At 36.6% G+C, this 25269-nt stretch overlaps 1 protein-coding gene across 2 annotated transcripts in view; it reads right to left on the reverse strand.

Moving 5' to 3' along the window:
- Nucleotides 1-576: 576 nt before the first annotated feature.
- The window catches only part of SKAP2 (src kinase associated phosphoprotein 2), a 152799-nt gene continuing 128106 nt past the window's right edge, over nt 577-25269 (reverse strand). Inside the window, exons 10-13 of one of the 2 annotated variants that reach the window (XM_068549186.1) lie at nt 23097-23174; nt 17070-17182; nt 3323-3424; nt 577-2956 (exon numbers count right to left, since the gene is read on the reverse strand). In XM_068549186.1, coding sequence (XP_068405287.1) covers nt 3332-3424; nt 17070-17182; nt 23097-23174 — 284 coding nt within the window. In that variant the 3' untranslated portion in view covers nt 577-2956; nt 3323-3331. The remainder of the gene's footprint in view (nt 2957-3322; nt 3425-17069; nt 17183-23096; nt 23175-25269) is intronic. The other variant, XM_068549185.1, reaches the window with a different exon arrangement.

A 25269-nucleotide genomic window follows, 5' to 3' on the forward strand; every position in this document is an offset into this window, starting at 1 on the left:
AAACAACTGAATGGAATGTCTACTCTTTGTGAAAGGCTACATTCAACAGTAATAGCAAAAAACCTCCACATACAGAGATCTCACCTACAGATGGTTGAACAGTGATTTTCTATGATCCCATAATACTTTATATAATTAACTGTAATTAAATTAGCACAAGATAAAAATAATCTACTTAAAATAATATAAAGTATTCAAAATAATTGCTAGGCTAAACAACATTCTTTTTCATAAAAGCAACTGTCAGAGACAACCAAGTGGCAAAAACAGAATGGAGTGAGCTGTGGTTGAGTGTAAATCCTATAGCAATGAAAGTAATTTGTATTATCCTTACTTCTTTGAATAAATTCAGGTGACAGCCCTATTTCATTTCTTCATTTGGTTTGGAGGCCAGATGGCATTAGAATCATTTACTTCACCTTGTTGTGCTTAATTACTACAATAAACACACTATTTTCCAAATTAATCATAACAAAGTAATTTCATTAGTAACACAGCAGGCTGTTGAATTATTAGCATCATAACAGTTTGCAAACAATTAAACTTTATTTGAACCTTAAAAATTTGCAGAGTGGAACATTATTGTAACATCTAATGGCAATAGAGTACAAATTCAGTACAGAGCAAATAATCAAGCAAAACGCTATGTAAAATATGACTTACAATCACCTTTGAAAAAAATTAGCTCTCTGTTCATAGAAAAACAAATAAAAGCTAAGCAAACATAATGAGAACATAGCAATTAGCATATTTTCTAACAAGCCATGTTGTTTAAAAATTCACATTAATGATTATTATTATGATCTTGAAGAGTGTGTGATATATTGTCAAGGGTGTAAAGAAAACTTTCTCCCTCCTAGTATACAGATGATTTCACCAAATGAATACAAAGTAGTCATGAGTTGAAAGTAATGATTGTTTTTCCTGTCAGACCAATTAAAAATTTTTTGTTTCCTTTCTCATCTCCCACCTATATTCAAGTGAAAAAGAACAAAGGCCAGAGGAGCTCTGGACAAAAGTAACACTTTTTTTCTGTACTGTCACCATTCCAGAGACTATCTGGCATCAGTTGGCAAAGGACTCCCTCTCCTGGATTAACTGTAAAAAGAGGCAATAATCTTCTAAATACTTTACGCTTGGAGTGAGTCTGTGCCTGAGTGGAGGAGGGGTTTCCAAGTGGGTTCCTATGCAATGAAAAGCTGCTGCCATCTACTGGCCCAAGACTAAAATCTTCATTTAGGCCAGAGCACAAAACCTGTCTCCATAAGGAAGTCTACATTTTCAGTGGAACCCGCAACTGCTTTCACTTTTCAATCTCTCAGGCTTTGAAAACCAATTCACCAAATTCATCTCCAGTTGTCTCACTTTTGCCAAGATGATTTCAATCTATTCCAATGGCTCTATATTAGGAAAAGATTAACAAGTGCATAAATTAATTTCTGAAAGCTTTACCTTGACATGGTCTAATCTGTATAAACTAGAATTCACCCACAATCCCCCAAATTAATATATATATTTTTTACATGTGAAATCTGATAATCACAGTACAGAAGGGATAATAGTAAAACATAAACTCTGAAATACTGCTTGTAGATAGTTTTTATAAATAATGGAGGTTTTTAAACATTATCAGCTCGTTTGCATGGTTAGAATCTTTATCTTTAAAGCAAAGATCTGAAAAGTTCAACAAAAGTAGTACCTTCTAATCAAGGATTCAATATTAGCAGATTATATTTACTTCAAATAATTATCCAATCAGCAGTATATTTTGATATATATACCATAGTGGTACCCTGTAGACATTTAAAATACCTTTGATTTCAAACATACATGAAAAAGTAATAGTATAACTCCACAAACCTTGCTCTGGAGTACAACGTACACCTCCAATGTCAGACTAACACTACCCTTCCACTCACCTGTACCTGGGTACATGTTCCCACCGGATTTCTACACCCTCCTCTCTGAACCTTCCTTCTCTTCTCATTGCTTTCAGAGGTGCAGAGCGGGCTCAAATCTAGACTTGCACTGTTTTGTGGTGGGACTTTAATAGCACAGTAACAATCAGGCAGGGTAAGATTACTCGGTTATGCCTTCTGACTTTGAGAATACATTGGGACTCTTTATGCCATTACATTAGTGGCAGAATGGGACCTCTCACAAAAATTTTGTTTCATTAAATTTAAAGAAAACTACAGTAGAAAATGTTGGCAAGCCCATTATATAACCAGGGTATTTATCATTGGTAATGGGCTTTGCACAAACCATGGTTCTGGTCTTCACGTGTGTTGCAGAGGGTGACAGCATACTCCCATTTGCAATTCTATCGTTTTTCTTTCTTGTGGCTATATTTAACATAAAGTAAATTCACCAATCAGTAAAAATTCTTTCATGAAAACATGTTACTATTGTTTGAAAAATAAATACGAAGATAACTCATCTACAAAGTTTCAACAAAGCTACATTCTTTAGATAGCATCTACCAAAAACTTGCATGATACATTCAATTGAAATTTTTATGAAATTATATATATTACATTCTAAAAAATAATTGATATCCAGTATTAAGAGAGATTACAACTCTTACTAGAAGTAGCAATGACTATGTGATACATATAAAATAGTGCTGAATTTTTCACACAAATCAAATGAGTAAATAAACCTATGATTATTTGTTTGAAAAACAGCAACAGGTATAACTTTACTGTTTGCATCTAATTTACATTAATATCCTTCATTTAATTTCACATCAGAGGAATATTATAATGAATGCATAAAACAACAAAGACAAACGATGCTCAACAAAACAAAGAAAGGTTATGAGCTGTCACTCATGCTTTCACGATGATTCTCAATCCAAAGCATTTGCACACTAGCAGAGGACTCTTCCTTTTCTGCAGGCAGAAAGGGAAAGTTGCATTTTAATTTTTTTCTTCAGGCAAAATGTTGATTTTCCCTGCTTAGAAAAATGTTACATTTTTAGCCAAGGAAAAAAATGAATGTTTACTCAATATTTTGTCAATTCAGCTCCTCAGAAAGGCCATAAAAGTGGTATTTTACTAAAGAGGAGGAGGTTTGGGAAAACAGCTGGTTATTATCAAAGGGATTTTCTCTAAATAATCTATTTATTTCCGAAGTAAATTCTATGAAGTTATTTTTAAAACTAAACTAGATTTTTTTTTTTAAAGAAGAAGATGATTTGGGAGCATAATCTTTGTGCTATCAGAAAACTACAAAGACTTTTAAAAAGGCAAAGACTCATAACGCAGAGACCAAGAGAACATATGAGCTATTACAGAATATTGGATTAAAATGTACTTACCCAGGACTCTCAAATATCATACATCTCCATTATGTAGGCTTTCGGCACCAAGCCAATGGCTCCCTTCATTTCTCCTACCCACCAGCCGTATCTATTGTATTCCTAATTGAAAACAATATGCAATATTAACCTTCAGACTGGGTGTAAGTACTATGTTGCCTGTATGCAACTTCTTAGAAATGTTATTTCTTTTTATAAAGTTATAAGAGCTTGAGCTGCAAACTGAAACATTTTAATCATTTTTTGATTCTGAACACTTTAAAAATGCTGTTAGGCAAAGATTTAAATTAATGTATAAGAGACAAAGCCTGTTTATTTCACAGTGTAGAACACAGAAACAGTCACTTAGGATAGAAACGTAGCAAATGAAACTACATAAGGAAGTCCGCTCTCTGGGCCCCTTTCCCTCTCTCTCTCCCATCTCTCTCTCTTACACACACACACACACACACACACACACACAGAGCCTGGGGGACACCTTTTAATATGCAAACACCAGTGTTAGAGGCTCCGAGGTCATAAGCAGGCTCTTTAGGATACTATCTTTGCCTTCAAGGAGCTTATCATCTAGCAAGGATAGACTTTTTTTTTTTTTTTTCACAATAAACTACTTAATTCCTAGTTAAACTCATATGACCGAAAATGATTTAGAATGTAGAGGTATGCCCCTTCTTAGGAAAATCTAAAAATGAGTATAGACGTTTTAAACAGATAAATTAGAGAATAAGGAAACACTAATAATGCTTCCCCAATTGGCTTTCCAAAATAATTCACAAAAGGGCTCCTTTCCAAAAGCTTCCCAAAGGCATTTATTGTTCCTCTGATTGATGACAAACTACATTAGGTAAAGGATGAATGGAAGGAATTTAAAGGTGGTATTAGATTCACCCTTACGGGGGAAGATCAATAGGAAATAAAAGTATCTCAAATTATAAAGGCAAAATATTAATCTATCTGTAAAAAAAGACTGATTGATGAGTCACTTTTGCGTTTATTTTGCAGTGTGAGCTAATCCTGTGCCTCCTTTTCTTCCCTTTGCTCCACTGACAGACACACCACTGCTCTAGGCATAGTGAACACTGTACCCGGTCTCATTTGTCTGCCAGATTGCCTAATGTATTTTTATCTCAAATTTATTTATGTTTAGTGAGATACAAACAAAGTAAAATGAATTACAAGTTTCAAGAATAATATCTCCCAAAAGCAATACTCTGAAAAAGCACTGTAGGACCCAAATTTAATTTTTCATATAAGATAAATTTTTAAAATCAATCCCCAAAGTAATTCAATAGGCTATGATTTCCAACATCTGAGGCACAGATAAATGTGCATATGCATATCGAGTTACATGTGAGGAGGGAATGTTAATACCAGTACAGATTTAACATTTGTATTGATGACTAACCATGCTATTGACCATCAGAAAGGAAAATCATACAATTTTTCCATACAAATGTAGCAACATTCCCAGGTGTGTATTGATATGTAGTCTATCAATAGAGAGATTACAAGATTAAAATCTATAAGTACTTCTTTAAACAATGGGATGTATCAGAATTAAGTTTTTCGTAAGAATAAGATGGAAGGAAAACAGGGGTGGTGGAGAAAGGCCTGATTCTAATGAGGGCACAGCTCTGGTTTATGAGGCAGTAGACTCAAGATTTTTAAAGTTTCCTGATAGTGTGAACTTAGTGGACAAAATTCTCTAAGCAACGAAAATAGTCTGATGCCCAGAACTCAGTGAAGATGGCTATAATCTATGTAGAATATATTTGTCAGAAGAAAATACCAACTTACTGAAAGCTATGATTAGTAACCATTATATCCTAATAGGTACCTAATAAAACTGCCCTTTTCAATTTTTTAAGGCAATGAATACAATTAGAGCCTAATGCTTAACAAAACAAATGTATTTCACCTTGCAGAGGCCAAAGGCCCACCCACAGTGTAAGATTTCAAAATGGATAGTTAACAAAGTAAGTCTAAGTGTCAAAGCTCTTATCCAATCCCATCTAAGATTTTTTTCAGCTGATTATTTGGAAAGAGTAAAGGAACTAGGCCCCCAAAGGCTAGAAAAACAGAATACATTTAGTGAGAGGGCATATTATGACCCAAACCTGCTTTCAGAGAAGAGCCTGCAATCTGGGTTTCAATGTTTTGTTTTTTTGTTTTTTTTTTTCTTTTTGGGTTTCAATGTTTAGCTTCAAGTTACAAACCAGAAAGTTCATATTACTTTATAATATTCTGTTTTGAAATTATAACCTACACTCTAAATTAAGGGCATATTATTGTTCTCAAAAAGCTCATTCACATCCAAATTTAAGAAATTGATTTCCAACAAATCACTTCAACAAAGGACCAATGACATACTTCACACATGAGAGAATTTTGCATGACGGCAACTGAGAAGATTCATTAAACGGAAAGTACAGTAATAAACAGCAGAGGAGTTTATTCATCTGTAAACAAATCCCTTAAAAGTCACATTCTAGGAAAAAATTAAGTTTTAGGCTAAAATAATCTTAAATGTTTCACTAAATTAATTTAAAATAATTGAAAGGCATATGAAATACACACCTCATAAAAGTACTCTAAAATATAACAGGTTTAAATCAGAAAAGAGTAAAAATTAAAAACCAGAATGTTTATTACTTTACATTTGTAAAGAATTCCATATAGCACTCCTGTGTGGAATTAAGAGGTAAGATAAAACATAGTGAGGTAAAAATCTAGTAGGCAAATTTATGGATTTACACTGCAGCCATTAGAGTATGTCAGCAAGACTGCAAACACAGAAGCTTTTACTTTTATCATTACTATCCTCTGTATGAGCCTCCTGAGCAACATGAATCCCAATTAAACCATTGGCAGCCTATAAATTGGAATGAAGATGCATCTTGGAGTACGGTATTCTAAACTCCAGCCTGAAGATTCAATAGCATACACGCTTTCCTTTGGAGGAAGAAAATCTGCCTTCCTTTGCCTTCCCTGTTTGCTGCCCCCAAACAAATGTGATTATGAATGATATATTACTTACAGTGGAAAAGAATGCAATCCATACAATGTTGTCTCGCTGTCCACATACTAACTGTAGTATTGGTCTAAAAGTCACGGGTGGGTCATTAAAAAAAAAAACAACCCTCACACCTCATCTTGTTAACAAACAAAAAGAGACAAAAGTCATACCAGGCTGCCATCTAAATCTCTGAAAGGTTAGGAAGCATCATGTCATCTTGATGGCACACGAGATCTCAGGTACAAGAAGGTCTGCCATCTGGTATTCTTCACCCTACTCGGCTCTTAATATCAACTGAAATGCTAACATAGGCAAGTGACTGTACTTCAGGAGGACTGATAAAATAATGAAGAGTCCTTTAATCTACAGGAAACCATTCTAGTCAATTTATAAGAAATATTGCATCCCTTTGTAGGACGTGTAATTATTTTCTATTAATCATGTGCTATAAAGCTACATTATGCAGTTATTCTGTTATCACTAGAAAGAGGCCTGCAGTCAGCTTCTGACAATGTTAGGTAATTACTAACACAAAGCTTCTTTCTCCTCCCGTAGTAATGCTATCAAGATCCAGAGGTGTAGTGATGCTTAGTGTATAAAAATAGTACTCAAAAGAAATTTAATATCTGCAAAATGGATGGCTTCAAGGCAAAATGTAATGTGGCAGTCAAAGAAGCAAGAAAGCTGAACTTGCCCAATAATTTGAGAAAATAATCATAAAGCAGCACTGAACAGCTGTGATCTAACTCCTCTGTTTTCAATTTTTATATCATTAAAATAGTTTTTGTTTTATTTTATAGTTAAAATTTTAGGCCTCAATTAATCATTATTAAGCAATAAATTAAAGTGATTATGTAAAAAGGCAGGAGAAAAAGGACTAGTTTTGATAAAGTGAAACAAGAGACTTAATCCAACACAATAGCAAACATATGTCCATGTTTACTTACTAACTAAATCTTCTCTTTCTGCCAGTGTATTATTTTACACTTAAAGAAGATGCCAACATTTACTTAAATCCTTTTCACCACCATGATTCTCATTTCTCAAGTATGTTAATCCACTTTCTACAAACCCTATGGTAAAAGAATGCTGCCTTAACAGAAACTTGAAACATTAGTAAGATTTTGTGATGTACCACCCCTTTCAGAAAGTAGTTACCAATCTGTTTGAAAGCAACAGGTGTTAGAAAGGTTAAAAGACTATATTCCTCTCTCCAAACGTATATCTGTGCTTCAAAACATACCAGCCTTGTGCAGAAATAAAGGTAATTTTATTCACAAAATATAAACTACATTGAGTTTCAGAACCAGTGGACTTTACCATTGTTTTCCAACTATTCACTGTGATATTTTCAATTTTTCAAATTGTTCATAAACATAGTAGCATGAAAACCAGATAACTATTTAAAATATGGAAATACTTTCTTCAAGGCTACCTCTTCAATCTCTTCCTTTTTACTATCTCCAATTAGAAACTTTGTAAGAATCGTTTCTTATACATCCATCATTTCAAAAGTTGTCTTAAAATGCACAACAGGTACTTGACAACTTCATTTTTTTACTATTATTATCTACACTTTAACTGCTTGAATCTTAGTCTCCTAACTCATTCCTTAAATGAGGAAATGGACACTAACAATTTCTAAGATCCTCCCTGATGTTTGAATACCACCATCACGAACCTGCTTTACCACCCTAAGTCTCTTAGCAGCTCATGGAAATCAACCTCACTACTTTATAATTTACTGTGCAAGTGTGACTTTGAGTTACTCTAATTGAAAGAATTACTATTTTTTTCCTCTGTGCACCGCGCACTCCATTTTTAAAGCGAGAGAGACAAAAGACAAGCAAGGAAGGTGATAGTAAGAACTTAATTCCTGTAACAAATTTTAGTTTATATTCCAGAGTCAAGACACATTTAATTCAAACTTCTACCCAGTCAACATTTACAATGGCATAAAGTAAAAACTGATATGCAGACTGATGATTCTTAGATATTGTTAGGCAAAGAAAGATCAAATCATGCTCAGTAGTGGGTGGCCTTGGTACTCAGTGTATTTCACCAACCAATACATGGCTGTTAACTGTTCTAGTTCAGACCTTCATCACCTCACCCTGGATTATTGCATCATCCACTCTGCCTCTCTGTACTTCCCGGAAACGGCCTTTGTCAGTTTACTCGGCTGCTCAGGAACGTATACTAGCCCCCCAATGCTTTAACTACAAACTCACTGCTCTGGTCCCACAGCCCAACCTTCTGTGCTGCACTCATTCCTGCCTCTGTATGTGGCACTCCTTCCCCAAGAGGTAGCTCCCCTCCCTCATCCAAAGCCTATCTAGTAACTAAGACTCGACTCAGGTTACCCAGCTTTCATGAATTTTTCTCTGAATTATCTAATCCATACTTACATCTCCCATTTCAAGCTGAGTATTTATTCCTCTGTGGAGTTTATGTACTTTAGTTTTGTCCGTTCAACTAAAATAAAGTAGAAACTCACTGAGATCATGGCAATGTCTTACACTCAAACTGTATGCCCCACACTCCAGGATGTGTAAAAGATGTTCAATAAATATGTACTTCATGATGAAACAAACATACTTTTTCTTCATTTTGGGTGATGCACCAGATGACCCTCCTAAATGTTTTCTTAAGAAGAGTAATTTCCAAAAGGAATATATTTTCTATGTGTATGTTGGACATACTTGAAGAATTTTAGTGATGACTAAACAAACGTTTGTTCTCAAGTATGTTTAGCTTCACAATATGAAGTATGTCGCTCCTACTCACGGCTGGCTGTTGCCCATCACGCTTTCCAATGTGCTGTATAGCATACCTTGTCTAAAGGGCCTAAATTCCACTTGCAGAAAGAAAGATACCTGTCCCCTGAAGAACTGGGACCAAATAATTCTAGTTCTTCGAAGAAATGGCTTCAGTTGAATTTACTGTAAGTACGGAAGAGGTTAAGACAGAACCCTGCAAAGGCAGAAACAGTGTGGCAGGTCTAGGGGAAAAATCTGCTAGTTTTTCAGCTGCTGCTTCTTATTCTTGTGATTATTTTCTCGGAAGACTGAGAGTCTCCAGCTTGTTACTAACTAGGTATGTGACCTTGGGCAATCCCCAAGTTCTTTAGGGGTGATTTTTTTTTTTTTACATTTATATCACTCTTTGAGACTCCACAATAATCTAGTTACGTACTTAACATAAATCAGTAAGTCTAATTATTATACATCTGGACCCTCACAGAATTACCTATATGAAATCTCTTGTTATATGTACTATAAATATTTTGTTGTTGAGGGTAATATCTGGCACTGTTCTTATTATATAAAGTTGTTGAGGTCAGATAATCAGCGAAGATTCTAGAAATTCACGTGAGTTTTTTTTTTTTTTTTTTTAGGTAGCCAGTGCTGGGAAAAGCCAAGCTTCCTCCTTTATGATTAAAAAGAATTATTAGCTCCTTGTCTCTCCCTTTTTCGGTATGGCTGCCAAGAAGCTCAGGAAGTTCAAGTGCAGAAACTCCATTGTCTTTTAAGGTCTCCAGAGGCAGTCCTTTTTTCCATTAACCTTTTATTTATTTTTCCCCAATTATGTGGAGCCTCAAGATCTTCTCACCTATAAAGTGAAGAGCTAGCACTAAGGTTCCCCTACCTCTACGATTCTACCATTCTAAATTCCTTTAAGAAGTTCAGGATTATTTCCTTTTTTTTTTTAATGTAAATTTATTTATTTATTTTATTTTTGGCTGCGTTGGGTCTTCCTTACTGCGCGCAGGCTTTCTCTGGTTGTTGCGGAGCACGGGCTCTAGGCTCGCGGGCTTCAGTAGTTGCAGCACGCAGGCTCAGTACTTGTGGCTTGCAGGCTCTAGAGCGCAGGCTCAGTAGTTGTGGCACATGGGCTCTAGAGCGCAGGCTCAGTAGCTGTGGCGCACGGGATTAGTTGCTCCATGGCATGTGGGATCTTCCCGGAACGGGGCTCGAACCCATGTCCCCTGCATTGGCAGGCGGATTCTAACCACTGCGCCACCAGGGAAGTCCCAATTATTTCCTATTTTTAACTATATTTTCATAAACATATATTAAACATCTATCTGCCATAATGTTAGATATTGGGGATTAAAAAATACTTAAGACACAGTGTCTACCTCAAGGACTTGAGAGAGGGAAACAAATAATTCTGGTCATGGCCCACTTAGGTATAGCAAAATGGAAAGAGAAAAGCCTTTAGGGTCAGATCTGCGTTGATTCCAGGAGAAGGTACTTCCTAGCTGGTATCCTCAGGTGATTTACATAATAAGCTTACTGAGCATCAGTTTTCTTACTTGAAAAATTATATTGATAGTACCATATCCTTTGTAGGGTTACCTTAAGAATCAGAGGAATGAAAGCACACTGAGTACCTAGAACAGGATACTGTAGGTATGCAATAAATACTTTTTCACCCCCTCCCTCTGCCTTCCCACTAATTGGTGTAGCAAAATACCAGGGCAACAAAAAAACAGAGCATTTTGGAGTGTACTATAAGGCAACCTGATTATTACGGGCTATTCCATAAGGGAATCTGATCTTTAAAGGGGTAAGAAAGGAGACATCTCAAAAGAGTGAGAATGTGCCATATATACATTGAGGGAGCTCTTGATTTTTTTTGGGGGGTGGGGGGAGAGCAGAAGGGCATAAAAAAATCATGGATCTTTCAATTTAAGATTTTTTTTTTTTACTTACCAACATGGTGCTCTTTTCTTTAAGGTTGTTTTGGTTTGCTCCTGGAAAACCTTTGCTTACTCCATGCAGAATTAAACCGTGTAGGCTCTGCAGCCATAGCAGCCCCTCCACTGCCCCCTCTGTGTAACTTGCCTCTCTGACGCTGCCTTCTGGTTTCTCCTTTACTTCTCAAGCCACTGCAGGGGCTCAGCCTGACAGCCTGTCTCCTGCAGGCACCTTCCCCTTTCATCTGTCAACATTTTCCTGGAATGCTCCCTCCATTTTATGTAAGAGAAAATCGGGAAGTACTAGAGCATGGTTTTTGCAAATAGGTAACAATAGGAGTCCCATGAGTGGAATGAGAACATCGTCTGACGTAGTGCTGTTTCCATACACTGCTTATCACCACCAGGGAGAGGTTATAAGCATAGCATAGGTCTGCCCACTATGCTTCACCGTGGGCATTCAGCATAGAAACTAAATGCCATCAGACCCAAACAACCGCAGTGACAAGTACAAACACTCCTCCTCCTTCCCAAAAGACTACATGATGTGATAACATTTAGGGAACTAGCTTAGTATCATCAAGGTATGTCCTATATTGAGGTATCCTGGTTACTCTTCAGCAGGTGATTTTGCTATATGTGGCACATGGGGTCAGATGGTCACAAAGGAAAAACTAAGAGAGCTAAAAAGGAACTCTTTATTTCCCTCTGCCAGTAGAGCTCAGCAAGACTTTCATTTTGTTTTTCTGATAAGTCTGAAGCCAAAAAAGCCTTAGTAACAGAATCTTTACATTTTCACAATGAGAAGCAAATGATCAGTGACAGTTACATTTCACCAAGCACTGGAAAAAGTCACAGCTACAAAGGGAAGCAATGCTTGAAACTCCAAACAACACACGCTAAAAAAATGCCCTTTTACTGTATATTAGTGAACACTGTCAACCCACATTTCCTGTTTTTGACTTAATAAAAAATGTCTCAAAAAGCTGCAGAGCCCAAGTCACATGTGTCCTAGACTAGATGAAATATTCCAGGATTCTTAACTCTCTTATTTTTCTGTTAATAGCAGACAAGCAGCATGCCTCTTTCCTGCTGAAGCATAGCTCTTCTGTCATTAAGTCTCTAAAAATAATTTATTGCCTTAAAAGTAAGAATAGGAATGTGGTTAGCGATTTACTGGTGAGTATAGATTGAAAGATAAACTAATAGACAATGTAAATCCAGAACAGCAAATAGAATAAAATAGCCAAAGAGCTATGCGGGACTATAATATGCCTGTAGCTATATAACCTGGATCCTGCCATGAAAATTATAAAACTCCATAAACATGGTTCTAGGACAATACTATTAACTATGATATTATGTCCATGTTTAAGGTGGTAATAAAATTGAAATGCAAACCAGTAAAAGAATTTAGCATGATTTTTAAACAACCTGATTCCTAAAAAATAAATTAATTAATTAAAATAAAAGATTTGCAATCTCAAATATGAATTTCCCCCATCAAATAAATCTGAAAGTAGGCCTTGTGTTTCAGAATAACTTCACTAACAAGGCAGCTGTCATACAAATCACATATTCCTGGAGACTTCCCTGGTGGCACAGTGGTTAAGAATCCGCCTGCCAATGCAGGGAACTCAGGTTCAAGCCCTGGTCCGGGAAGATCCCACATGCCACGGAGCAACTAAGCCCGTGCACCACAACTACTGAGCCTGTGTGCCTAGAGCCCGTGCTCCGCCACAAGAGAAGCCACCGCAGTGAGAAGCCCGCGCACCACAAGGAAGAGTAGCCCCTGCTCTCCACAACTAGAGAAAGTCCCTGTGTGGCAACGAAGACCCAACTCAGCCAAAAGTAAATTAAAAAAAAAAAAAAAAAGTAATTGTACCTTGCTTAAAAAAAAAAAAAAAAATCACATATTTCACTTTCATCCATCCCTATAAATATATTCCCCTATAAATATCTTCCATCTTTGGGTGGGGAGGGGGGGAATTTCTAAATCTCCACTGAACTATTGAAGTATATAAAATGTTTTAACACATAAAAAAACAGCAGCAATGTTATATGAAAAGACCTGTAAGCCAAAAGTTACAGGCTTGCATTTTTAGGCAAGTAGTATTTAGATTTATTATTAGTAAGGTTCAAAGGTTAAAACTAAGAAAATGCCAGACACTTTGAAGGAGGGGCTAGCTCAGCCAGGGGTCACATGGCAGCTGCTTATTGGAAAATGTTAAAAAAGGGAAGGGGAAGGGCAGGGTATCTGCCTTCTCTTCCTTCTTTATTGTAACATTTGATTTTCACTAAAAAAAAAAAAAAAAAGAAAAAAGTAAAGAAAGAAAGAAAAGCTAAGATTTGTATAACTCAAAAGAGGCTTAAAATAAATAAATCACCCCCAGGCAGACTGAGCACAGTGGACACCCCATCAAGGCTTCCTTGCAAAAATAGAAAAAAAAAGACTGAATTTTAAAATCAAACTATATTTCTACAGTGAATTTTAATACAGAGAGCCTAATCATCAAACTAGCTAAATCTTTTTGTCATTATATTTACAAAATTAAAATATTCTTTATTATAGTACATGCCATTTTATTTCTTGATTTATCTAAAGGTTTATTTATATTGAAAAGAATGTATCTCTTCTTAAACTATCTTGTGTTGCCGTTTTTTAAAAGATTATTTTCAGAACTAACAAGCTTCTAGAAGGTAAGTCAAATCAATAATTAAATACTGCAAACTATAGATCAGTTAATTATAAAAAGCAAGTTGTGTTTCTTTGAAATCTTTTAAATGGCATTTTTTATTAGAAAAGTTGTGGCACTAATTTTTTTTTACTAAGTACACATTTTTTATGTCTCTATAAATACTGTTAGACTCCTTAAAATGCATTTTTCCTTAAGTATACAATTTTTACATTTAATTCAGAATGATGAAAAGAATTTTCATGATTAATGCTTATACTTCATTGACATGAGATAGGAAAGTAATAACCCATAGCTAAATTTAAAGTTGGATTTATGACATCATTTTGATTGTGCACATTAGCTGCAATTACCTGCACCACTCATTCTGAGCCACTAGATGGTGTAAAAAATAAATTTAAACAGTAAATTTTCATTCCATCACCATGAAATCTAAATATAACTCTGAGAAAGATTAAACAAATTTCTAGGCATATAACAATGTTAGTGATTTCTATATTTATTGCACTTAAAAAAAAACAATCAATACATAGCATCAGCTCTACCTTGATCTAGAAACAAGTCCTTTTGAGCAATTCTTTGCTCTCTTCTTCTAAAGGCCTTGAGTTCTGAATTTATAATGATACTCAGCATTCAAACTGCTGTCATCATTCACATATTAAATAAATTTATGATATTAACTTATGGTCTATGTTTGCCAAAATTTTTATTAAAACTGGAAGACCAAGCAAATGTAAAATTAGAGAATCACCAGAGGTTCCTATCTGAACTCACCCAAAGCCAAGTGGGGAAGTAAGAGTCTTCACAAATATATCCTGAACCCCAAAGCAACCTGACAACAAATAGCCAAGATGCTCATCAACGGCCCAGAATTTGTCCAAATTCCATCAAGAGAAAACTAACTGTCCTTCTTTCACCCTCACTAATAATATCAACCTGGTTGATTCTACTAGGTCCGCAGCTGGGTAAATATGGGTATTTACTCATCCAGCCAATGGTGATAATGTGCTAACAAAGCCTTGTCTCTTCTTTCAAAAACCAAAATGAGCTCCAGATAAAATGCCCATCTCTAGAAGGCCTCTCATGAAATGCTGCCGGTGGAAATTTAAACCTTGTGAAAGGTTGATAAAGGAAGCATTTTCGGGCAGCCCATACCCAAATAACAGCCTTTAGAAATTTTAGATAGGAGTATATTCTTCCTATGAGGTGGAGTTCCACCCTCAGCTCTATGACAGGCTTCACATATAAAATTACAATCATCACAAAACAGGTTTGGGAGAAAAGGAATGACTTCCCCCAGAATCCTAGAAATATGATACACACCTATGATTGTACTTTCAATTTCATATTCACAGAAAATGATTTTCTGAGGCAATGGCAGAAATAAGACAAGCCTATGGGAACGCTGCTTGCGCCACAGCCTATCCCAGAGGCTGGTACTCTGAGGCTTTCAGCAACAAAGACAACTTGAAAGAAACAAAAACAAAAACAAAGACAACTTGATTCATAAAGAAGGCTTCAAGAACAAACCCACATGGGCTTTGTAAGTTTCATATTTTACCATACAAACATACTGGCTACATGCCATTTATCCCTATAGTCTGAAGTTCCAAGTGGAAGCTAATCAACCTTTTAATTTTATATGCAATTTTACACACAATTTAATTTTATGCAGCTAAATTGGTGAAAGAAACTGTGAGCTAAGTAAATTTGAGGAATGATTCCAAGAAAGTTTCTCTTCGAGAACTGAAACTAATCAGTTTGCTTTCTATATTAAGTAACTGACTCAAAAAGCTGTCATTTTAACACAGGACTATTGAATGCTCTGTAACAGGCTTAATCCAAGAATTGTGATATGGCTATCTATAGCTTCCAAGAACTGAAAGCATCTTTCTAAAAAAAAAAAAAAAAAATACACTAGCGAGCAGAGGACTGAGAGAAATAAGGGACAAGTCTTATTTGGGCACCTCAACCAGCAATGACCACAGTTGGCTGTATTTACTTACTATTTTCCTCCAATAATCTACAAGGGCTTATATCTCTTTTTTTTTTTTTTTTTTTGGATTCCTGGTGCCTAGAATGGGCCCTTGCACATTTTAGGCACTTTACGACAGTTACAAATTAAATACAAGTAAGGAAAGAAGGGGGAGGGGGGAAGAAGAGAGGGAAAAAGGAAGGAAGATAGATACAGGCATAAGAAAAAAATAGAGCAGAAAGCTGTGATCTGGGAGTCAAAACACCTTGTTAAGTACTGGCTCTGGCACTTTCTTGACCCAAATTCCCTTATTTGTAAAACCAAGGATAGATAGAGGAGCCCTAAGATCTCTCACTCAAATGTTCTATGATTCTCTGTATATGATTTTATGCACCAGTCAACTAGTGTTTAAATTCAATAAGTGACATTATTTCCAAATTCTCTTCTGTATCTAATAAGTCACATTATCTTTCTGAATAAGTCATAATCTTTCCAAAATATTTCTCTAATCAACAAAGCACATTAAACTCCTAGACTTATGATTTATGTAACATTTCTTTACTTATATTTAAATAGTCTCCATATATCATTTGTTTCTAATGTGGCCTCATGAAGTAGACTGAGGGAGATATTTTTTAACCCCCATATTACAGTAGGCAAAGTTAAAATATGAAAGTTAAAGGAGCTCATGCATGTCATTAAAAGTGTAATCAATTAAGAATCTTGACTTTTAGATCTAAGGCCAGAAGCATTTTGAATAATCCAGTATCTTAAGAGGCAGAAACAATGATTTTGTATATATAAGGATGAGTTCATAGCAATATACTTTGCTATTATGTTTACAAATACAATTATGTTAAACTTAAAAAAAATTACCTAAACCTGTCTGAATAGAAAAGTATTGCTTTTAAATTGTCGGAACACCCAATGTATTTACATAAAGATGAAAAACTTGTTCTATAAACACAGTGTTACCAGTAGTGAATGGCAGACAAAATCAGAATAAGCACACAGAAGAATAAAAAGGAAGAGGAAAGAAAAACATAATAAATAACCTAATACCTTACAATGTTAACTTTCACATAAGTATATTGTTTCTGGAGAAGGCAGTGTGTGGATGTGAGCCAAAGGCTGAAGTGATAGGTAAACACACTGTTAAGTTGAATCCTGTTATCTGATTGTGTTTAAAATTTGATTATATTTCACTTGACAAAATAATTATTGTGAACTCCCAATTGTTAACAAGGACCTAGAAGAATTCCAATTGGCATTTTTCCCCTAGTGTTGTAGATCCAAATGCATAAAAATCCAGCTTTGTATTCATGCTTTACAGTTGTCATTTTGGGGTATCTGCTTACCTTGCTAAGAATGTAAATCACATCACCACGTTTAAATGACAATTCATCAGAAAGAGCTCCTGTGCAGTCCCACAAACCCTGGTAAAAATTAGCATAATCGGTGCTTTTATCTCCTAGGAAGAAGAAAGAGAAAACAAGAGTTAGAGCTTTCATGTAATGGGCCCTCACTTAAAAATGAACAAATAGCAATTAAAGGGCCACTCCAAACCACCAAAACAGTCTAAAAAAATTCTGTCCTCATTCAAAGAACACTTATAACATCCACACAAGAATCCTACTTCTCCTTCTCATCTAATTAAGGACCACTTTCAAAAAGATCTAATTTTGAATGTCCTTCCTTTCCTGTCTCCTTTTCTTGTTTTTATCTAAAACTTGTAATTGCAACATGTTTCTTCAAACCAGCACCTAAGTTACTTCCCACTTATTTTCTATAACAAACCTAAGCCCACTTGCAACATGTTTTGAAGATGAGTCAGCCTCCCTGTATAATGAGCAATATCCATGAGATGTGATAAACACGCTGTGAAATAAGCACCATACAGAATTTAGGACACATCATAAAAATAATAATAATAAAGGAGCTAAGGTACAAATATAACCAAACGAGGTAACAAAAAAACTTTTTGAAATTTAAACTTAAAAAAAAAAATGCCTCAATGGCATATATATTGGTTTTTTTTTGATATGGACCATTTTTAAAGTCTTTATTGAATTTGTTACAATATTGTTTCTGTTTTTTTTATGTTTTGTTTTTCTGGCCACGAGGCATGTGGGATCTTAGCTCCCCGGACCAGGGACCGAACCTGCAACCCCTGCATTGTAAGGCGAAGTCTTAACCCCTGGACCGCCAGGGAAGTCCCTAAATTTAAACTTTTTCAAAACATAAAGCTAGTTAAAGGAAGAGAATAAAATGAAAGTAATCTAATGGATAATTCCAGCTCTTATCTTTAGGGACTTCTGTACCCAAAGCCTCTCAGAGTTATTTCTAAAATATTTTAGCAACTTTGAAAATGCCAGTGCTAAAGCTGCATTTTCCAAGATTTCTGTCAGCGCTAGTTTCGGACATTAGGCTCTGAATAAACATGCAACATACACTGGAGTTATCAGCTCATCCTTCTAACAGCATAAGCACAATGGATGTGATGTGTTCCAACTGCCATACAGACCATTAACTGATTGATTATTTAGCGCTCTCCGCTCTATAATACCACAATAAACCGGGTAATAAATGCTTTGTCACTTATACAACGTGGGTCGCCTGAAACACAGCACAGAGTTAAATACACTGGCTGCTTTTGTTACACTGAGAACTGTTTCCTGTTTTTAATTTCATGATAATTGAGTTTTGATGAGTTAATGCAAAAAGAATGCAAGCAATATCAATAAGATGTCCCTGTATTCACTAACCAGGCAGAACATACACGTGCTGACAACTTCCATCATTGGAATGTCATCTTTGAATTCTGAGGGGGTAACTGTGGAGACACATGCTGGATCAGGGTTGTCACCTTACTTTTGTTATATGGCTCTCAAACTGCAGGCTCCTTGGCAATTCCAACACAACCGGTCACATTAGCGTGTCAAGGGCGTTCATCTTATTACACATAGGTTGTGATTTATCCAAAGTGTTAGGTTTATTAGAAATTTAATAAATTCTCTTTAGTATCTGAAACATTTTTTTAAAGCCAAAAAGAAAATCTGGATAATATGGAGTCTGACTATTTAAGAAGTAAGACGCGACTTTTCTATTATACTTTTAAGAAGATAAACAAGGACAATCCTCCTATTAAAGTTTTTCCGCTTGTTTTCTAAGAACTCAAAGAAAGAAGGGGGACGGGGGAAAGGAGGGATAGAAGGAAGGAGGGAGACAGAGAGGAAAGACACCTTATTGACTTTTCTGCTGTAGCATTTGAACACTCATCACAGAAGCTAGCAGGGATGTACACAAGCCTGGGAATCCAACCAAGAACTAACAATGCTTGTGGCCACCCTTCATTACATTTTTCCCCTCAAAGCATATATTATGGAAATTCTATGAATGGACACTAGAGGGCACTCTGGCTGGACAGATTTCTCCAAACACTGTCAAATTTTTTAAGAAAAAAATTACTTAATAATAAAGTGACTGATTTCCTTTAAAAACCACTTATTTAGACAAATAGGGATTTAGAAGTTGAAACATTCTAGTCAGATTAAATCAACTGCTAACTGGGTCAAATGTTGTGCCCCATGCAGTCCGTCAGCGTCAGTTTAAAAGTCAAGGAATTAGAGCAAAGAGAGGATGACATCATTTCACACGCAAGGCCCTCCCCCATAGTCACTGGCCAGGAGGTAAAAGGATCTAAATAGCTGTTTCCCCAGTCGAGGCTCCAGTGTGATCCCCATGCTGCTCAGCCTTAGGCTTGATCCGAAAAGGCTGAAGAAAGAAAACCTGGGTTAAAAACTAGAGACGTTTTGGCTTAGCTGGAGCATCCCAGTGGGTTCTGCAGCTGTTCAGCCTGCTGCCTGCTCTTTCCTTTTTCAGATTCTCTCACAATAGTTTTTCATTCAGCAGATTTTCAAACGCAGGGGAGAGGGAAGAAGGAAGAGAAAAGTATATGGTGATTTCTAACACATAATCCTTACCACTTTGGGGGTCTCTCCTCCCCTCGATGCGCTTAGTGAAACTCCCATTAACACTAATGGGAGTTACAGGAGCACAGGAGGGGAAGAGAGACCCCCACCGTGTGCAAGATGCATCTCTCCCTAGATGTGCATCATGGGCATTTCATTAAATCTCACTGCTGTAAAAAGGCAACAGGGCTAGCGATCTGGCAGTCCTGGGAACAAGATGCATTTTCTACTGTGCTTTCTGCAATCTTGATGATGATGTTACCCAAAGACCAACCTCATTCCTGTGTCCCATATGTGAGCCCTGTTAAAGAACAGTAAGTTGTTTATGTCACATGGCTACCTGTACACACAAATTGACTATTCTATTTCCGCATGCAATATTAGTTATGATGTAGAACAGCGGTCCCCAACCTTTTTGGCACCAGGGACCGGTTTCATGGAGGACAATTTTTCCACAGACGGGGGGTGGTGGAGCGTGGAGGGGGGGGGGATCGTGGGAATGGTTCAGGCGGTAATGTGAGCGATGGGGAGCGGCACATGAAGCTTGGCTCGCTCGCCCACCGCTCAACTCCTGCTGTGCGGCCCGTTTCTTAACAAGCTGCGGACCGGTACCCGTCCGTGCCCGGGGGTTAGAGGCCCCTGATGTAGAAGAATCACAGCGGGGGAGAAAACCTGGCAGTCTATGTTTATTAGCCTTAGTCTCCTTCGGAAAGTAATGTCAAAATTCTTAAAATGAATTCCAGACATAAAAATTAAGAATTATCTTGTTCCTCAGAGAGCAGCAAGCTCCTCTGGTTTACTTTTCTAAATTTTAAGTGTGTCTAAAGATACACAAAAAATTATGCATCGATATCCTTGGAAGCACTGTGGGTTCACAAAAGTTAACACTGTTCACTTATACACTGAAAAAATAATCCCTGTGAGATGTGTTTTTTAAAAACAACAACAACAACAAAAAATGGGATGGAACATAATGTCATAAACCACCAATAAGCTTACATTCTGAATACAAATTAAATCGGTTTAGTTGTCTTTATTGTATGAATTAATTTTCCTATTCCATCCACATCATGATCTATGTTTTCAAAATTATCAAAAAAAAATCATTATGTTTCTTGTCCTAAGAAGCATATATGGTTAAAAAAGAAGGCAAAGAAAGAAAGAAAATAACATTCTAAATTAGCTGGCTTGTGAAAGATTTAAACAATGTATTTGCTCTTGTAAGTTAAACATGCAAAAACAGATCACTGAGCAAGAATAACAGAATTGTTATGAAAGTACAAGCTAAACACTGGAGATATTTACTTTTGCAAAAATGAAAAGATTTTTAAAACACGATGACAATGGGTAAAACACAATAATAAGATAATGGAGAATCTCTCCTTGGGTAGTGTTATAGGTGTAAAAACTATTTTAGAAAGTTAAGCATATTGTATAATGTTCAAAAAAATCAAATGGACTCTTTATTTTTTATATGTAAAAATATATGCAAGCTACATAAGCTTAAACATGAAATAACTTGTGAGAAATACATGCTCAATTTTGTTTTTGCTTACATATTTTACACTAGAGTAGTCTGAAAAAAGAATTTTTTTTTTAGTAACATCAGTCAATGTGAAAAATAACATTCTTGAGTAAGGTTAGAAGTTCACATCATGTGATGCTCAGCAAGATAGTAATACCCTTGTCAACTCACTGCCCTGCACAGCAAACAAACTTCTAATGTTACATCTTTGACAGCCTGCGGAGAGCAAAGGTCACTGCTATGCAAAAGCATTAAAACTGTTGCTTGAAAAGAATTTCATGTCACTAAAGATAAGGATTATTGCAGTGCTTTATAGCAATTGCATGAAAAGGTAGATCTCCTTATTGCATTCCTTTGAGGAAAAACTGATTTGTTCTTCCTTCCCTCAAAGGCAAAAATTTGGGAGATAGTTACTTTAAAAGGGCTTTTGAAAAACACAATTATTTTAAGCCAAAACACTCATATTTGTGGAAAGAAGATTTGTATGTGTCCACCTTCTATACCGGCACAGAAATTTAAAAAAAAGAAAACGACATGCTTTTGGCAGAAGCTTTATGATAATAACAAAACGTTATGTACTTAAAACTGCCAGTGAACATCGTCCTCAAGGCTTTGCTCAGCCTTGGTGTTTATAGTCGCATCTAATGACTTGTTCCTCACTTCCCTTCTGAAAAAAGCAAACCCAAACCTTTTGCAGCAACCTGCTCCTGCTTTCCTGTCCGGGTCCGGAAATCAGGCCTCTGTTTCCTTTCTACATGCCACAGTAGGAAGGACTCGGGAAGGCTACTTCCTGACCTGACAGCTTGAAAGAGTGATGTATGGACATATCAGAGAGGGGAGGTGACCCCCAACTATAGCTCTTTGCAGGACATGGGATGATATGGCAGACCTTGCCCCAGCTGACATGTGGCTATGAAGAGGTGTAAAGTCCTGATAAGAAGGCAGTCCTTCTCTTCTTTCTGTGTAAAATAATTGCTGGTTTATCAAAACTAACCTCATGCTTGCACTACAGATACGGTTTATCTCCTGCTATTTGGAAATAACAAGAAGCAAGAAAAGTTGCCTTTATCATGTGATTCCGTACATAGCACGTGCAATTATTTTTCCAGTCTTAGTCATAATTAGTACCTGGGGCCACGTGCCAAGTGGAAAGGGATAAGGGGGATATCCTTCCTAGCCTTCCAGGCCACCACTGTCCTTTTCCCATTTTTAAGCTGCTGTCACTGGACTCTGGCATTTCTTACCCAATTCATTTGCTTTCTGTGTTAATCATATGCAATGAAGATATGCATGGCCAACATTTAAACAGGCTGCAGATCAATTAGCGGTCTTAAGTTTATCTGATTTTTATCAAAGAAGACAGAGCTGTGGGTCGATTGTCAGAGCCTGTGTCAAGTTGACCTTTTCAGAGATGTCTACATTGCCAGTCCCCTGGGCAACTTGTTGTCCCCTGTTAGTCTCTGAATGGCAGAAGTCTGTTCTGCTCAAGCACAAAGTATACACAGATGTCTATATTACATTCTTATAGGTTTGACAGCAACTGCATGTTGTTTCTATAAACTGTCCTTTAGCAGTGACACTTCCTCAATGATGATAAGCTAATTTATGCAACTAAATCTCCTTTGTGCAGAAATGAAAGCTAATTGAGTCGTTACAAAGTAATTCAGAAAGGAATACCTTGTATAAATTGGCTTACTTTATAAATCCTTCTCAAGTGGTTTTCATGCATCCTAAATGGGTCTAAGAAGCTTATCAGCCATAAGAGGTCCAGACCCAAGGAGCCAACCTTGGGGAGCTGAGGACACATCTTTAGAGCAGTAAGAAAGTGACGAAAAGGAAAGCGAACAAAACCAAAATAAGCTTTCCCAGAAAGCTGCACAACTCATTACCTGTGGTGTGGTGAACACTGTCCTGACTCATCTTCCTTTGCCCCTCCACTTTCACCGGAGCTCCATCCTCTTCCTCTTCTGTAAATAAACAACATAAATGGGACACTGAAGGCTTTCCTCAGGGAGAAAGACACAGTACTCACCCCATCTTAAGAGCAAAACTAAAAGTGTGTAACACATAAATATTCCTTTTCAAAGAATGAAACCACTCAACATTCACATCCCCTTTTCAATAATCTAAAGCTGAACAAAGAAACCTCTAGCTATTTCCAAATAGCAACCTGACCAGTTGGCTTGATAAAATTTAAGGTATGTACTAACGTTTCACATATTTTGTTTTAAATATTCACAGAAACTCATCTGGAACAATCTTGAATCCAGAAAAGCCCTAAAAATGCAGTAAGATGACACCCGGCATTATACGGATTGACCACATTATACTGTGACATGAGTACCACAGATAAAATCATGGTCCCTAAAACAACAGCAGAGCAAAGAGAAAATGTGTGATATAAAATACAGTTAACCTAGAAGTCATTTACTGAGCATCAGATACTTCATGTTTTCTCAATTGATCATCACAGGAAGATACGAGAAGCATCCTCACCCTTCAAGGTCATTCCCCCCAAATTATACTGAGGAACTACTATGTGTCATACACTACAGCAGATGTTAAGATTTCATAGGTAAACCATTTTAAATCCTCATTTTACAGAGAAATAAACTGAGACTCAAAAAGGTAAAGAAACTTCCAATGTTTGCTATTCAAACTTAGGTTTGTGATTACAAAATCCATGTTCTTTATCCTGCATATATTCTTATATATCTTCATATTATTTCTACACTCTCCCATCACACTCCTTTCCCAAGTTATAGGAAGAAAAATAATGAGATTAAATAAGAAGGGTTTTTAAACAGAGTCAATAGGCTAGTTAATCCTTTTACATCAAAGAAATACTTACCACATGACCACTTGCCCCACCTAAGGCTTAATATACAATTTAGAAATATTTAAGGCAGGACATATGAACAAAATGGCATGTCAAGGAAAAACTGGGATCAAAAAGAATTGTAATTCCAAGAAAATCAAAAACTTTAAAGAAAAATATGCAAAAAATACAAATACAGTCATTATGACTATTAAATAATTCAACTCATGAATCTTCATTGAGCATTAACTACCTGTAAGAGAGAGAGGTTCTACCAGAAAGGCAAGGGTAGTAGGAAGCTTCTGCCTTCAGGAAGTTACAGCCTAGAGTGGACAGAAGACAGAACCTAAAGGAAAGTGGGATAAGGGGCATAAAACCTGACCTGTGAGGTACAAGGTACTGAAGGAGTGCAGAGGAGAAACCACCCAACTGGGGAAATACCATAAAGGCTCTGAGGGATGGAGAGAATCTGAATAAGGAGAGATGGGAAGGAGGAAATTTCCAGACAAGGAAAGGCATGAACAAAAGAACAAGGCACGAGCATATTCATTTTGGCTAAAGAATGTGGTTCTCTTGGGACTTCCCTGGCGGTCCAGTGGTTAAAACTTCGCCTTCCAATGCAGGGGGTGCTGGTTTGATCCCTGGTCGGAGAGCTAAGATCCCACATAACTCACAGCCAAAAAAACAAAACATAAAAAAAAACGAGAAGCAATATTGTAATGAATTTAATAAAGACTTTAAAAATGGTCCACATCAGAAAAAAAAAATAAAGGCGGGGGCTGTTCTTGTAGAAGAAGAGCAGGATGGGAGATAATGTTAGTCATTTGGGCAAACTGTTGAAGAGCCGTGAACATCCTGCTATGGACTTCAGACTTTTACATGTTTGGTGAGGAATAAGAGTCCCCCCAAATTTCTGAGGCGAGAAAGGGCAGGACTGAAACTGCTTGAGGAACGGCTATCAGATCCCATTGTCCCAGACAGCCTAGAGGAGGGGTGTGGGGAGAGAGACCACTCCTAGTCTAGCTAAAGGGGAAGTTAGTCCTGAACTGAAGGGGCAGAGGAAATGGAACGGAGATGGTTATGAGAGGGAAAGGAACTAGAATAGACAAACTCTGCCTGATTGGATGTGGAGGGCTACAGGAAAAGAATGAGCAAGCAAGGATGACTCAGGTTTTGAGCTTAGTTAACTGAGAAATGGGAACATCATTACTAAAAAGAGAATAGCCAAGATAAGCTACTCAAGG

Source organism: Eschrichtius robustus, chromosome 8, assembly GCF_028021215.1.
Source record: "Eschrichtius robustus isolate mEscRob2 chromosome 8, mEscRob2.pri, whole genome shotgun sequence".
Lineage (NCBI taxonomy): Eukaryota > Metazoa > Chordata > Mammalia > Artiodactyla > Eschrichtiidae > Eschrichtius > Eschrichtius robustus.